This window comes from Andrena cerasifolii, chromosome 7, assembly GCF_050908995.1.
Source record: "Andrena cerasifolii isolate SP2316 chromosome 7, iyAndCera1_principal, whole genome shotgun sequence".
NCBI lineage: Eukaryota > Metazoa > Arthropoda > Insecta > Hymenoptera > Andrenidae > Andrena > Andrena cerasifolii.
This window is the reverse complement of record NC_135124.1, coordinates 14,222,029-14,237,223: the sequence shown is the minus strand read 5'-3', so window position 1 is coordinate 14,237,223 and position 15,195 is coordinate 14,222,029. Positions and strand designations below refer to the sequence as shown.

The window sequence follows — 15,195 nt, the reverse complement described above, 5'->3', positions numbered from 1 at the left end:
CTTTGCACTTCACGCTATATAGTTCACACTTCAAAATATCCATGCACTGCTCTCAACTTAGAAACTACGTAATCGTCTTAGGATCGTGCACAATGTGGTAAGTATTCATGTAAGTTATTCAGCGCCAAAGTTACAAAGGACAAATATTGTTTGAACAATGTTGCAAATGAAATTTCGGTGTTCATGAAATAAAATCCCATCTCGGTCCATTTTTTGTAGCAATTTTCACCACATTTAGTTCCAATTCTAACCGCTAGTAGGATTGCGATTGAATTCCACCCGAATCGATAACGTTGCATGCGACTTGGAAATGGTAAGGGGCACTAGCCGTTTCAGATTTTAAATGTTTCCGATAAGATTTAATTTTAATTCCTACCAATCGTAGCATTGTAATCTTATTTCAGACTGAATCGATAACGTTGGGTGTGACACGGAAATGGTAAAAGAGCCCACCGAGCTTGACACAAAATTACATAGTGTGATAGGTCTACCCTATACCTAGTTTGTGGTCTATCCTATACCTCGTCTGTGATGCCAGTAATCGGGCAATTATCGTCGTTATCGTCGTTATCGTCATTACCGCCGCTATCGTCGTTACCTTCGTTACCGAATATCTTGCTTGAAGAACTGAAGTGAACAAAATTTTTGTATAAGTCTCTTTTGACGGCAATTAAAGTTTCAAATTCTCGAAACTCAAAACTTTCTTGGATTTCGGCGCTTCGAGAAACCCATCCCTACTCCTCACAAAAGCACCTAATATTTATTTACGTTTACATGAAATATGCGCAAAACAGCGTTACTGCAGATTTTTAAAGACCTCTATATTCTCGAATGCAGCTCTAAAAATACATAAATAATTTCTATAAAATTTCTTATTCATTGAAATATGCGAGTACGATTAACGATGACTTTGCATTGCGTGCATGCGTGTCAGAGAGCTGTCATTAACTAATTAATTATAAACAGAGTAATTACAAGTACTATATATGGGAAAATAGCCGAAGGCCTGTACTTTAAGTTGCAATTACAGAAGTCTATTAATTATTCACTACATCTGCTTTTTTCAAGTTTTTCCTAACAATATACCCAGAAGTAATATTAGGGAAGTGTACTAGGATAAACGAGTTTAAAGCGTGTGTAATAATTCCTATTCTTTATTAACATCTGTCGGACGAGAATCATTTTTCAAGAAGTATAAGGATTTTAATTTCTCTAACACAGAAGTTAGTTCCGCTTGTATATTCGCTGCTCTGACAGCAAGGTAGACGGATTCTTGAAAACGTTTCTGAGCAGTTCTCAAACTTTGCGGAACTAGTACTCCGAACCATTTTATAGGATCTTGAATCTCATCTTCACCTTTGCCCGACTGTTTCAAGCTTATATCAAAGTTTGGAATTATCTTGCCGGTTTCCCCTGCTAATGTTGTCTCCAATTCGAACAAAGTAGCTACTTTCTCGTCGTCCTCAGGAACCTGCAAGACACTTATGCTTTCTTTGCCACGTATATATTTGGCTTTTGCCAATTCGATATGACCATCTCTCAATATGTTTTCTATCCGAACATTAATATCGATCTTCTCTTCCATCAATTCCAAACTGCGCAATAAATTCTCATCAATAGCTTCGCACACGTCGTCTATGCTTTCATGCATCTTGTACTTTCCAGGTATTCCAGCGAATTATTTATTGCGATCTGTAAGAACTTACATGGATTACTCAATACATGGAACACATACTAAAGATAATTCTTCTCGTCGAACTATCAAATTTACATTTTTTACACACATACCAAATTTTTTTTCTGCCGTATTTGTGCAGCCTAAATGATAAGAAATCTCTCTGTACTATCCCTGGAAGTTGTCATTCTTACGTTCTCAATAACAAATATATTCCTTTCATATATAATTGCTATCGCGACATATTTTACGCGAAACTCTTATCGGGGGACGTAGCCTCACATACACACCTTCCTCTGATCGTGAACGTTGTCAGTGTCACACTGTCACATTTGGCAATACTGCTTCCGTAGCGCTCCTCACTGTTCGAAGTATAAGATTCCGTGAATTTTAATAATGGCAGTGAAAGAGAAACAAACAGAAGGTTCCACCGATGAAATAGAATGGAACGTTGAGAATGAAATTCAGCTGTTCTTTGCTATGAACGGACATAAGCCTGTTGGTAAGACTCGAATGAATTGCTACAGGTTATGTTTACGTTGTTTTGACATAAGAGCAATAATTAGCAACGATACTGTATAAAATATGCATCGCCGTACGGCCGGATTCTAACAGCCAGTTTTTTTTTTTCGTTTAAAGGCGTTAATAAGTATTTCCACATGGTCTGCATATGGGAGAAGTTTCGTACTGCTATTCACAAGGAGGTGTCGTTGAAAACAATTTGGGATCACTTGGAATCAATGTATGATCTCATGGCTCTGGTACTTATTATTGTGACAAACGACTAATCGGAATAACTTAAAGTAAATCTGACGGTGCATTTAAATTCTTCCAGGACGATATGGAGGATTTACCATTTCCTAGTCAAGAAACAGACTTCACTCTGCCTGAGCAGGAGTTTCTGGGTCCGCTCAAGTCCAGAAAGAGAGAGGAGCCGGATCTGAAATTAAAGGAACAAAGGGACAAATATAAAGAAATGAAGAAAGAGAGAGATATCAAAGATTCTATGAAGAAGGACACTGTTCTCCGTGATCTCAAAGGGGGCAAAGATGTTGACAAGAAGAAGGAGGAGTTTAAGAAGTATATCAAGGATATAGAGATAAAGAAAGAGAAGCTTAGAGATATTAAAGACGTTAGGAAAGATCACAAGTCTTCCAAGGGAAGGTCGAAGGGGAAAGATGACTCCGAAGAGACGGGTATGTATAGTTTTACCCTCGGTACATTCTTAAACCAGCTTTCCGACGACTAATGATCTATTCCGTTAGCATCGAATGGAAAGAAGGAGCGCAAGGATTCCGACTCCGGGCGCGAAGCTCTGAAAAGAGGCCCGAAACGACCAACCAGGCAAAGTATGGACAGTACGTCCAAAGCGTCGTCAAGCCCACGCGACACACCTCCACCGAAACGAAGAAGAATATAACAATTTCTTTAAACCTACACTCGCTACCTTTATTTTATATTATAAGTAAATATGGTTTGCATCTTAAAGTGCATGCAATACGACTCGTGTATTTTCGAATACATGAAACATGTAAAGACTTGTATGAAAGACTATGTATCTCTATAAATTCAATTTTATAACAAGCTTCGCGTTGATTCATCGTACCCATAATATGCTCCGCAGTGAGATCTTGGAAAGAGCATCGAACAGTTGTGCGCGTAGATGCGTGTAAGGCATGTAAAACTATGATCCAAGAAGCTAGGTAATGAAACTTAAGATATAAGATCGATAGAAGCGCAGAACGAAGAGGCGAGAATAGGATAAAATAAGAAGAACAAGTAGTTTGTAGTTTCTTAGATATTAGCCAGTATTTATTACAGAAGTCGCAGGTATCGTGATTGACATGGATGTTTCGTTTTGAATGTGCTCGTGGTAACGGAATAGTTCTGTGATCCCCATTTCAGTCGGTGGAATGAATTATACGGCCAGAGTCCAGACATTGCTGACAATCCCAATGTGCCGCCAATATATCGTTTTATCGAAGCCTTCTTGCTTCGCGCTCCGACTCCAGTAAGGTTAGGAGATCACCTTCTCGCACCGGTCCTTTTACGTTCCGGATAATTTGTCGATTTTGTTCGCCCAGGAACTCGACCTTAACTTGCGTACATTGCCCTTGGGAGCCAGTTCGACCCAGGACCTTTATAACACGAGCCAAAACTACTGGTTTATCCATGATCGTTTCACGTGGCTTCGATCACCTTTGATGCGACAACGAAAAGATACATAAAGGAAGTGGAGGAACAGTCCTCGCGGCGCGATCCAGTAACAAAGATGGCGACTTCCGGCGATATTCTCCAGCCGTGCCTACTGGCGGGCAATTCCTTGGTATTATTTAAACTTGTAAGTGAAAGCGTGCGAGTGCGTTTACCACTGGCGACACGAGACCTGTACTTTAGTCAAGGAAAGAAGTATTCTCTCAATTTAAACATAAATATTTCAATTTATTCATCGTAATTCATCTGTTACCGTATAGTAGATGGCGTTTACGTATATATATATATAAATTTAAACGTACGGGACATTGAAAATGTAATCGGCCTTATAACTCGCGATGCCTTGAAATTTCAACTGTTTATTTGAACCTTGAATTTTAACAAAATTTTTAGTTATTTCGTTTGATAAGGAGACAAAACACAAACGAAGCCAGCAGTTCCACTCGTCTCGCTAAACAGTGGAGTTCAGTTTCGAATACATTTCAATAACATGGATTTGTAGTTTGTACTCGTAGGAATTTTACAATATGTTAGATTCTCTCAAGGCAACAGTAAGTTACAAGGTCTAAAGTCGTCCTTCACCTCTGCGTCGTAAATTACGTGATTGTGGATGATTATTTATAAGAATATGTGAAAGAGTCTTTCCAACGTGTTCGCATAATGGGTTTTACATTCGGTGGCATTGTGATCTATTTCGTGTCACTTGGCAAGAGCCAAAATTTAATAAAGTAAAGCAACAGGGTATGTCCGGAACTTATTGTCAGGTTTCAATAGTTATCTCGTTACGCGGCGATAAATCGTACAACCACGTAACATGGAAACACACGTAACTCTGTTTCAAGCATAACTTTAATTAATCATCGACAATTACAAGTAAAATACTCCTTCGAATGCAGGGGCTCGCAAGCCATAAGTTTTCACTGTATTTCGTATACGAATCGAGGATCAGTGTACTGGCAATGTTTGGTTCGCTAAGTCTCTGCCATTAGATATTAACAAAAAAGAAAAACTTGTAAATGCAATTCAGTTCTATAACGAGTAATGATAATAATACTTGCTGAAAAATATTAAGGTCTAAAGTGTTTTCTAATGCGTAATCAACGTGGCGATTCAGCGCTCTAAGCAACACACTACTTACAGTACAAACGATAGTATTACTAACTTTTCAAACACAAGACACTGTCTTTTCAGTCGTTGAATAAGTCGATATTAATAGTACGTGAAAACAGCAAACCGAATTTTTGAAAAATATTCAAATACATTTCGATCGCATACAAACATCGCAGCGTCATGCTAGAAAACGAGCCTACAGTTTTAAAATCGTTTAAGTCACTTTCCTTTAAGTAAAGTGGCCCTCTATATATAATTTTTCTGACGTTTTCTCGTGATTTATGAAAACTATTACGTGCTCTGTTTCACATTCGTATTTTTTTGAGGGGTTGGGGGGCGGGCGGGGGGGGGGGGGGTGGGAGGGTAAAAATGAATCGTGCCGTAAAGCACGCTTATTATACTAAAGATACTTGTACTTGTTTTAAGTATAAGGAAATATTTTTTTTTCTGCCATAATGAAAGTGGACCCTGACATACATTAGTCGTGGTTACAAAAGCACCCATATTTCAGCAAATAATGTAAATTACTTGATCGAGTACATGTATACTGTTTCTCACGAACAACTCTTTACAATCAGTCAAAAATTCATTTTATTCGTAGTCCCCACTTTTTTTCTTTCCAACAATAACGTTGAAAGCTGGCAAAGCTTTATAGAAGAAAAATATTTTCCGACTCGAAATACTGTGCACACTCGCGAATGACTTTCTCGTAAATGGCAGGCGTCCGAGCGCGTTTTCTGTTCGTGTCTCAGTTGCGTTATACCCCGGACCAATTTCCAAGCTAGTTATGGAAACGTGAATCGCGCTGGGCAACGAACGCTCGACACTAGTGTACAACACTGAATGGAATAATCAATCGACTAACAATATCCGCAAGACTTTTACTGCCACAAATTAGTGGAGAGCGTTTGCCCGGGGAGTGCGGCGGGAGCGGGATTTCCAGGTGCGCCTACGAAACTCGCACCAGCTAAAGATAGCTGCGACATTTGCTGCGGTAACTGCAACGAGGAAACAGGCTCGATTATTATTACGTATTCGAGGAACTCGCAGAATGCCGTGCAATTTACATACCTGAGTACCAAAGGCGATAGGTTGCTGCTGCTGCGATGTTAAGTTGAAGAAAGGATTGCTGCCGGGAGCTGGTTGAAGATTCTGTGTTAACATCCCACTCCATCCATTATTACTACTAATGTTGGACTGTCCTGGTTGCATCATCTGCGGATATATAGGAAAAATGAATCTACCCATCGATGTATAGGTTCACATTTTTCTGTTACGCAATACAGAACGTTTATATACCATTTGAGATTGCATCGCAATGGCAGGATTAGGCACGCCGTTCATTTGATTTATCTGGCCTATGTGCATGCAGTTTCCTAAGGAACTTGTTGCCACTGGTCCTAGCGAGGTAGGGTTCACCGCCATTTGATTCTGATTTACGGGTAACTGATTAGTTGTAACAGACATCTGAGCAGGAAGGTGATTCAGTTGAGTCAAGGAACTTTGCTGATTTGGAAAACTACTCTGCTGGCCGAACGCTACCATGTTCGGTACTTGTTTATATTGAACAGTAGATTGTTGAGCATACATTCCACCTGAGACATAACAGAGGGAAAGGTAATACACTGTTCCGAGTACACGGAGCGTACATGAAGTAGTACACCTACTGGGAACTCCGAACATCGCTGACTGTTGATGGCTCGGTGTACCGTACAAGGCCAGAATACTATCTTTAGTCATTTTACTTTTTTCTTGAGGCGACGGTGCTGGTTGATCGAAGAAACTCTCCTCTTCGCTTTTACCCACGGTCGTCGATGAGTCCGTGGTTAGGCTGGAAGTACTACTACTGGTAGAACTTACCGAAGCTGGGGGTGCGGATAAAAAGGAAGAGAATATATCATCACCGGAGCCATTTATGTTGGATTGACTTGCTGCTGGAGCATCTGTTGCAAAAATTAAGCATCTTACAAGTAGAAATTTGTCTACCATCTCTTAAACGAAAAGTGGACGTAATAGAAATAGAATACCTAGGCCCAGCAAGTCTAAAGTTGCAGTATTATTCGCTCTATTTGGCTTAGGACTGATAGAGCTCTTAGGTTTCGGCAACTGAGGCACTACCTCCGGCTTTTTTACAGGAGGAAATATAGCTTGATTGCTAGAAGTTTTAGAGCTCTCCTTTTTTCGTCTACGCTGTCTTTCTGCTTCCTCGTCGAGTTCCTTATCCCAGTTCACCTGCGTGATTCGTCCAAAAATTCTTGAATTATTCAACCGCTTGCGTAGCTCTTTTTAGCGAGGTATCGATTATACCTTTGGTAAAATTGGTGGCACCCATTCTCTAGCTATATACTTTTTGTGCTCATATTTCGCACGAATGAAGCTTTCAAGGCTGCAGTCTGTTTGAGGTCTTCGGAAACTGTCCGGTAGGTTCGCTTCGTACACCGCTCTCGCTCGCGAATTGCCCATTTGCTGTAAACTCTGAAAGCAACAGAAGCAACATGTAGCCCCGGAGTGTATGCTCGCAAGAAATAGGTGAAGAATCTAGAGCAGAGAGATAGAAGCCACAGTGATTGGAAACATACCACTACTTGCTCCGGTGTCCATGTATCTAAGTTAACAGACTTAACTTTGCTTATATGAACTCCAAGATTTCTATGTATTCCAGCACAACGTATGCATAGGAATATACCTAGATTCCAACTAGCCCACCTTGGTCCTAACAAGCATATAAAAGTAGAACTAATACGTATAACAAACAAGCATATTTATATCAGATCTTTCAGTGGTGTTTAATGAAGAATATAAAGAGATGTACCGTTAAGAAATTTTATTTGCATCCAGCTAGTTGATATCGATAGCAAGAAAGTTAAATAAAAAAATTGGCAATCGACAGGAGGCTAAACGATATTTAAACAATTCGGGTTACATGTACGAATTTTCGTTGATAAGCGAAATGTATCGAAGAAGGAAATGAAAGAACGCCGTTTTCGTGTGAAATCGTTTATTGAAGACTGAGAAGAAAGGGGAAGCGTGTACACGATCATCGATTAACCCGCGGATGCGCGACTAATGAGAAACGGTCGAGAGCACGAAACATCACGGGTGAACGTCACCCGTGATCGCTGTCATTTGACGTTTGTCACGGGAGGAATTAAAAATCTATACCGTTTCACCGGACGAAACTGGGTCGTTTTGAAATCGATATCAACGGGCCTCGTGCATCCTAGGTTCCGGAGGGAGGAGATTGAATTTTCCAGCGTTCGAAGGGAGTGGACAGGGTAACGCGAGGTTGATCGCCGCGATGCCAGGTGTTAGGGAAGATCGTTGGAATATTCACGATTGACTCACGAACCTTTCGCATCGCAGTCGACACAATACTTGTTGTCTTCGTCCCGTAGCATCTGTGTCAGTAGATTCTGACACTTCTCTTGGATCTGTTTGGCACGTTCCTTTTCCATTCGGGACGTCATCTTTTCTGCACGGCGACGAGGACTAACCCGTGAACAGCTCCAAAACAATGTTTCCTTCAGTTTCCTTCTCGCTACGGTGGGCACGCACGAGAGAGCCGTCAAGTACTATGTGCACCAGCAATGGTCACCGAACGCCCCCAATAGTCTAACTCGTTACTCACCGGAACGTCATGCAGTTGGAGGAATTCTATTGGATCGTTCTCATCGATACCTTGAACAAAACAATGAGTAGATTCATCAATGATGCGAACATCTTTTTTAGCGTTACTGTCTGACGAGAACTTCGTGAATCGTGTGGTCGTGGTCGATGGTACTTCGGGGATGCCTTTGTGGTTGCTCAGTCGATAAGGTATGTTATCATTGTCGAAGTATATGATAGACCCATCGAACTCTGTACTAACTGGAGTGAACTGGAGTGTGGAGTCCAGGAAGACAAATATTGTGGATTGCTTTCTCTGTCTTACTACAAACTACAGATGTGTAGTGCATGCCATTGTGATAAAGAGCTGTACTTCCGAAAACCGGTCAAACCCGATTGGGCTGAAAATTTTAAAATAGCTTCATTTTGCATAAAAATAACGTTTGCGAGAAGGATTTTTGGCGACTCGAATTTTTTTTACCATTTCAATGTCGTTCCCTACCTTACCGACATAGCGGAGAATCGGATACAACAGTTATTCAATACATTCTCCTTATTATTCTCCTAAAATCTATAAAACAGAGATCAACTTAGAAAGAGATAATAACTTGATACTGATCGGTCGTTCAGGGGGATGTTTTATTATTGTTGGAGTCTACCTAGAAGAGAGATCAGTCGCGGTCGGTAAGGTAGGGAACGACATTGAAACAGTAAAAAAAAATTTCGGGTCGCCAAAAATCCTTTTCGCAAACGTTATTTTTATGCAAAATAAAGCTATTTTCAAAATTTCAGCCCAATCGGGTTTAACCGGTTTTCGGAAGTATCGCCTCGACGAAGTATAAGATAGACTTATCGTCTTATACGATAAATAAACCCCTCGACCGCAGACCAGGTATGAATTGTTAGTGTTTCGTGAATAAAAGTGACCGTTTCCGTTCAAAATTAATTTAGGTTACTGATTCATCACTAATTGAAGATCACTGATTAATTCATTTATCGATTATTTATCGAACATCTATTTCACCTACAGAAATTGGTTATATATACTTTCGCTAGGTGGCGATAGGCGTCTTGGTTCAACCGATACCACTTTTTGCTTATATAGATATCTGACAAGGGAAGATTCCGAATCCGAAAATTCAAAAAATTCTAAAACTTTGTGAACATGTAGGCGATTTCCTCTTGATTACAACGCAATTCTTGTTTGCTGCCCAAATTCACTCGAAGGGGGTGAAATTAACCCCCGAAAATTCGGCTATTTTCCGATTTTGTGTTATAACTTGCGAACTGTAAGAGATAGGAAAAAAGTTTCGACATAATCAGTCAGTAATAGAAAAAATTACTGTATCTAAGCCAGGTCAATGTTTCATTGAATATAACCACAGGCGAGGTATATGACCAAAACTGAAAATGTTTTAAAATAGTAAAAAAAATGTATCCTTCACCCCGAAAAAAAAAAACATTTCTCTACGCATTTGCATATAATGTCCACCACAGTATATTACTCGTTAACTTCAATCATTGCTTCGTCAAACACCATAACTTCTAACATTAACTGCTGTTAAAGTTATATTTCGAAGCCCTCATTTCATTGACTGCCCGTAGCCTCCGGTATTAAAACAAAAATCGCGAGAAAGATTATTATGACACGTGTCAGGCAACATATTTACCTTGTTACCTTGGAAAATGTTCGCTATCGATTTAATTTGGCCTCGCGCAGCAGTTGCCCACCTGCTTGCTAAGAAAGTTCATTCAGTTGTTGGACGTTTCTCACTTTTCCACCATTCCTCAATTCGGTGTTCAGTTTCCTGCGCACACAAAGGTATATTTTCTTAATTCACTCTTTCTTTTACTAAATTCCTCAGTTGGTACATAGCGTTTGAAGCTTTCAGGTTCCGAATCATGCTTCTTTTCAAAATTCTGTCCTGTTGCTTCATTTAGGGTCAGCTTCAGCAGAAGTGTGATAACGCAAAGATATCGCGTATGAGCATTTCCCATGGAAAACATTTTCCAAAATCAGTCCTCGAGCCTAGACACCTCTAATAGGTTTAAAAAAAATCATTCCACTTATAACTTAAGGGTACTCCCCGATCAAATCATCAAATTTTTTTTTTAATATTTTCATCGCACAACATCTTGATAATGACCAGGTAAAATTTTAGAACGAAATCCCTAACGGTACAGATTTTACGGGCAGTTCAGGGGGTCAACAGTGTGACGGCCTTAAAAATAGGGGTTTTTTGGAGATGGATTGAGACGCAGGTATAATAGATAGAAATGTAATTCTTCTTTTAATTAATAATACATTTATTGATCTAAAAAAGAACACCAATTTTCGATTTAATCGAACAAACGCATGGAAAATAGGGCGCTCCCGGGCAAGTCCCCGTCACTAGACAAACGCGCTGGCGTCAAACTTTAAATTCGTTTTTCTCGAAACAGTGTTCTCAAAACGGTGGGACTTGTATTTCGAAAAGTTATTATCCGATTCGACTGAAACTTTTTTTAATTTGAAGAATATACTTCTGGCTAGGGGGGATACGAGAAAAAAATACAAAAATTGAAAATTTATAATTTTCAAAGACGTTGAAAGGGTGAAAAATATAGGGAAAAAGTGATTTCAAACTTCAAATGTCGTTGTTTTTTAAAAAAATGTTATTTTTGTATTGTTTTCTGGTTTCCTCCCCTAGGTTGAAAGATGTTCTTCAAAATAAGGAAAGTTTCAGTCGAATCAGATAATAACTTTTAGGGATACAGATCCCACCAATTTTGATCAATTTTTTGACGCCTTGACTTTAACAACTCCCCAGTGCCGTCTGCAATGATTAATTATAAAACAAAAAATATATTTCTATAACTTAAGACATCCTTAATACAATGCAAAAAGTCCCATTAAATTATATACAGTAGTTTCCCTTTAATTAATTCCTAAAGATCACCTATTTTTTGGGCTCTAGACCGGAAGGTTCCCTTAAACAGGTAGCAGGACCTAAATCCCTCCTAAATTCATTTAATAACGATAAGTAAACCCGTACTTGGTAATGACGATGAAAGGAAAACTGATACTTCAAATTCATAGCTTGACATCACTGGTCCATTATGAGAAATCCCTTAATTCCATGTGACGTAGGCCGCGAGATATACTTCCTTCTAATTAACACGTTCACTACCACCGTCCACTTTAAAAACCATCCACCACAAACCCCGTCGCCTTCTCTATAATATATTTAGTGTTCTGACTGACCCCAGGCTATCTACCTGCAACATTAAAGAAATGGCCCCTTCGTTATTTAATTAGTGTAAATATAAAAGACCAAATTAACTGCCAAGAGAAGTCGAGATATCACAAATATCTAAAGCGTGGTGGGGAACGCATAGAAATACATTGCCTTCCTTACTGTTCGTCTTTCGAACTCTCTTTTCGCTGTTACACTCGCAAACTACCAACGCCCATTTCCCGATGCATGCCACTGTCGTTTCGTTAGGGACAAGATATTCGATACGTCTGCTTGTTCTCTGTTTCCGCGGGCGTGCACGCAGCGTAATCACGGAGGCGAATGGGGGACCTATCGCGGTAATAATATTCACGAGGAGAAACAAGTCCCACAGGTGGAATGATCAAAGTTTGCTGTTCTCGTTGCTGCCGGTGGCTGTCGCCGCCAATTCCCACCTAATATGTCACGTAGAAGCTGCGGAATTGCCCGCAGGGCGTCTTTGATCTCGCAACCCCCGGAAGCGTGCTTGTCCACCTTCCGAAAACTCACCCTTCGAGTCGCACGCCACGTACGCGCCCGAGGGTTGCTAAATCCAATTTTATTGTTTGCACGCTCAGGAAATCCGGAATTACACGCTACGATTCCGACCGTGTAAACGTAAATCGTTCCCTCGGCTCGACTTCGGCGATTTTAAACGTGTAATTATTTAAAGAAATCCTCGACACGCCGCGTCGATTCTTGCCCATTGAATGCTCGGCCCTGATAAGAGTTTCGTCGAAAGATAAAATCAGAGGACTGTCTCCAGCGATTCCTTCTGGGAGACGATTATTCCCAATAGCATCCCCTAGCACCATCCCCTGCAGCAGCGCGATTCGTTAGACAGTTGTACAAAGGGGGCCATGGTAGATTAAGGTCGATGAGGTTGGAGATACAAAGTTCACTTTCACGTTTCCGAATAATCTCGCAAGATAGAATCTTTAATTACAACAGGTAGTGAAGTACCCCACGTAATGGGCCTGATGAATAAAAACTAAGCAATTCCTAATAAGCCAAATCAATTGCTTAAAAAGCAATTACTTAAACAAAAAAGGAATTTCTTATTTTCATATCAACAAAAATCATAAGGAATTGCTGGTTTTGCTAGATCGTATAAGTAAAAGGTAGCTGTGACTGCCGGTAACGTTCTCACTGTCTTTCGAGCTACCCCTGCTCGCTCGCGTTCAGTGCCCTTGACTCGCGGCCGCCTTTGCAGATATAATTTTCGTTAAGTTATCACCCTCCAAAGTTAAGCGTTCCGTTTTACCCCACCTTCCCCTATAAAACTTCCCTTGTTCTTTATGGGGGATGCAATGACAATTACTAACGCTGGCTCGTGACTCGAGAGATGTCACGTGAACTGGGAGAAAAGAATATTTAAAAAGGGAGAAATATTTTCATTCAAACTTCCCCGCGGGAAATGGCAGTTTCGCATGCCTCAGCCTAATTACCAAAGGACGCCTAATTATTCTACGCAGGATTTTTATACGCAGCCTAGAAATAAACGTACCTACCAGCAGACAGCAGCGAAGGAACGTTCGGGGTGTCGCAAATGGCAAGGAGGAGAGAGAGAGAAAAAAAAGAGCGGCCAGAAGGGCGGAAAGATTGACTTGGCGATCTATGTTCGGCACGATCATAGATCATTCTATTGTTGCAAAGGGGGTGTGTATACACATTATAACGGGGGCATAATGGCGCGCCGATGTGTACACACAACGGGGATACCGAGCGACACATTCTGTGTGCGGTGTTTGGTCTCCATTAATATCGGATCGACTGGATGGTTACTGCAGGCCATCTCTTGTATCTCTGGCGCTTTTTTTTTATAGGGCCATATGTCTCCTGTGTATCGCGTCCCGACGCGGGACGCTCATTTGTCAGCACGCAATCTGCCATTGCCGCGATTTGATGCCTGGCAGTCAAAACACGTATGCCCGCAATATTTTCGAGCGACTGCTAGCTTATTTTTCACGCCTCGAACTGCGGCTGTACCGCGCGATTACCGGCGTAAAATTGCTGACAAATCGCCGCTTCGAATGAAGCGTAGTGGAGCTTGATGGGATCGGCAATGAAGTCTGTATCGTTCGATAGAATTTTCTGCAGACTGGCAGGGAAACTGTTGGATGGTTATTATCGTTGCAAGACGGCCGTAATATCGGCGAAGCAGGAAATTATTGAAGTTACTACGAGTACATGGTGCAATGAGGGAAGAGGGTGCCTCTGGGAGCAGTCGAAGAGACTTATGGGGACTGTTGCGATGACAAAGTATGTCGGGTGCAACGGTTGCGAACGAATTCGTCTCTGGAGGAGTATTTGTACCGCAAGACGTACCGCGTCAGGGTTTTTCGGTGTACGTCACGTTTCCATTGCCGAGGGGGTAGACAGTAGTGACGCTGAACGCACTTGCGAAGGGGGTAATCGAAATTGAAGTAAACTCGATTGAGTTTGCGTTTCGCGATTTCGATGCAAAAGTGACTACCTTGGAAACGTGGAATACGGCAGGTTGGAGGGTAAATATCGCATTTGGGCGGTGTGGAGTAAATTGGCTACTCAGTGGTGGATAACTACGCGTAGCCTTCGTCCCACGTTACAACTTTCCAAAAGCTGCACGTCCCTCGGAAAGGTGGGCGTAAGCTATTACACAAAGAAACTTTGCCACCGAGAAAGTCGTCCAGCAATAAGAAGAAGAATAGAAGTTAGATCGCCGGAGGATGGCGAAAGGCTAAGGGTAGAAGGGGGAAGGATCCCTGCGGTGTACAATATCAATGGACGATGGCTGGGTGGCGATGATCGCATCACATTAGCAGTGGAGCGTTCTATGAGCGACCACCACCGCTGCGGCCTCGCTTATACGCGCTTAGAACCCCGTCGCGTATATATTATAAGCTGGAAGTGTCACCCTAACTGCGGTGCCTCGGTGTAAAATAAACGATACCTAATTATACGCATCCCGCCTGTGTGAAAGCCGAACGAAGGCCCCCGCAGCAAGTGCGGGAGAAGGTGGCCTCCTGCTTAATGGGATTACGAAATTACAATTTAGATTGATTGCCCGTGCACGGCTGCCCTCCGCGCGACTATCGCCTCCTTTCGATGCATTTTAGACAGGGGAATGAAATAATTACATACTAGCCGAAAGAAAGAAGACGGTTCTTGTGGTATATTTTGTTAGCGACAGGGAACTTGAGAACTCACAAGGTACATTTCGTTCCAAACGATATCTGTGGAGTACTTGTGAATAAAAAATATTAGTCAGGAGATCACAATTCACAAATCAGAACAAATTTTCTATTTTCCGTCAACAAGTAAGCAGAAATTATTGCAGAATCTTCTTGAAAGTGT

General features: G+C 41.2%; 4 protein-coding genes across 5 annotated transcripts; 1 reads left to right on the top strand and 3 right to left on the bottom strand.

Moving 5' to 3' along the window:
• Positions 1–1,138: 1,138 nt before the first annotated feature.
• On the bottom strand, positions 1,139–1,927 carry LOC143371815 (vacuolar ATPase assembly protein VMA22). 2 transcript variants are annotated; one of them, XM_076817447.1, is made up of 2 exons: positions 1,789–1,927; positions 1,139–1,692 (listed from the first exon to the last, which is right to left on the bottom strand). In XM_076817447.1, the coding sequence occupies exon 2, from the start codon at positions 1,649–1,651 to the stop codon at positions 1,148–1,150; it is 504 nt and encodes a 167-aa protein (XP_076673562.1). In that variant the 5' UTR covers positions 1,652–1,692; positions 1,789–1,927; the 3' UTR covers positions 1,139–1,147. The 2 variants fall into 2 exon arrangements, with proteins under 2 accessions (XP_076673562.1, XP_076673563.1); XM_076817448.1 differs by having other exon boundaries at positions 1,772–1,859.
• Positions 1,928–2,036: 109 nt separating this feature from the next.
• On the top strand, positions 2,037–3,259 carry Mrgbp (MRG/MORF4L binding protein). The gene is made up of 4 exons (XM_076817446.1): positions 2,037–2,177; positions 2,315–2,436; positions 2,511–2,871; positions 2,941–3,259. Exons 1-4 carry the CDS (start codon positions 2,072–2,074, stop codon positions 3,093–3,095), a joined length of 744 nt encoding a protein of 247 aa, XP_076673561.1. The 5' UTR covers positions 2,037–2,071; the 3' UTR covers positions 3,096–3,259.
• A 199-nt stretch (positions 3,260–3,458) lies between these two features.
• LOC143371816 (small ribosomal subunit protein eS28) lies at positions 3,459–3,913 on the bottom strand. Its single transcript, XM_076817450.1, has one exon. The coding sequence runs from the start codon at positions 3,847–3,849 to the stop codon at positions 3,652–3,654; it is 198 nt and encodes a 65-aa protein (XP_076673565.1). The 5' UTR covers positions 3,850–3,913; the 3' UTR covers positions 3,459–3,651.
• Positions 3,914–4,720: 807 nt separating this feature from the next.
• On the bottom strand, positions 4,721–8,625 carry LOC143371813 (stromal membrane-associated protein 1). The gene is made up of 8 exons (XM_076817445.1): positions 8,349–8,625; positions 7,579–7,712; positions 7,307–7,474; positions 7,027–7,231; positions 6,667–6,942; positions 6,299–6,594; positions 6,071–6,214; positions 4,721–5,997 (listed from the first exon to the last, which is right to left on the bottom strand). Exons 1-8 carry the CDS (start codon positions 8,464–8,466, stop codon positions 5,881–5,883), a joined length of 1,458 nt encoding a protein of 485 aa, XP_076673560.1. The 5' UTR covers positions 8,467–8,625; the 3' UTR covers positions 4,721–5,880.
• Positions 8,626–15,195: the final 6,570 nt, after the last annotated feature.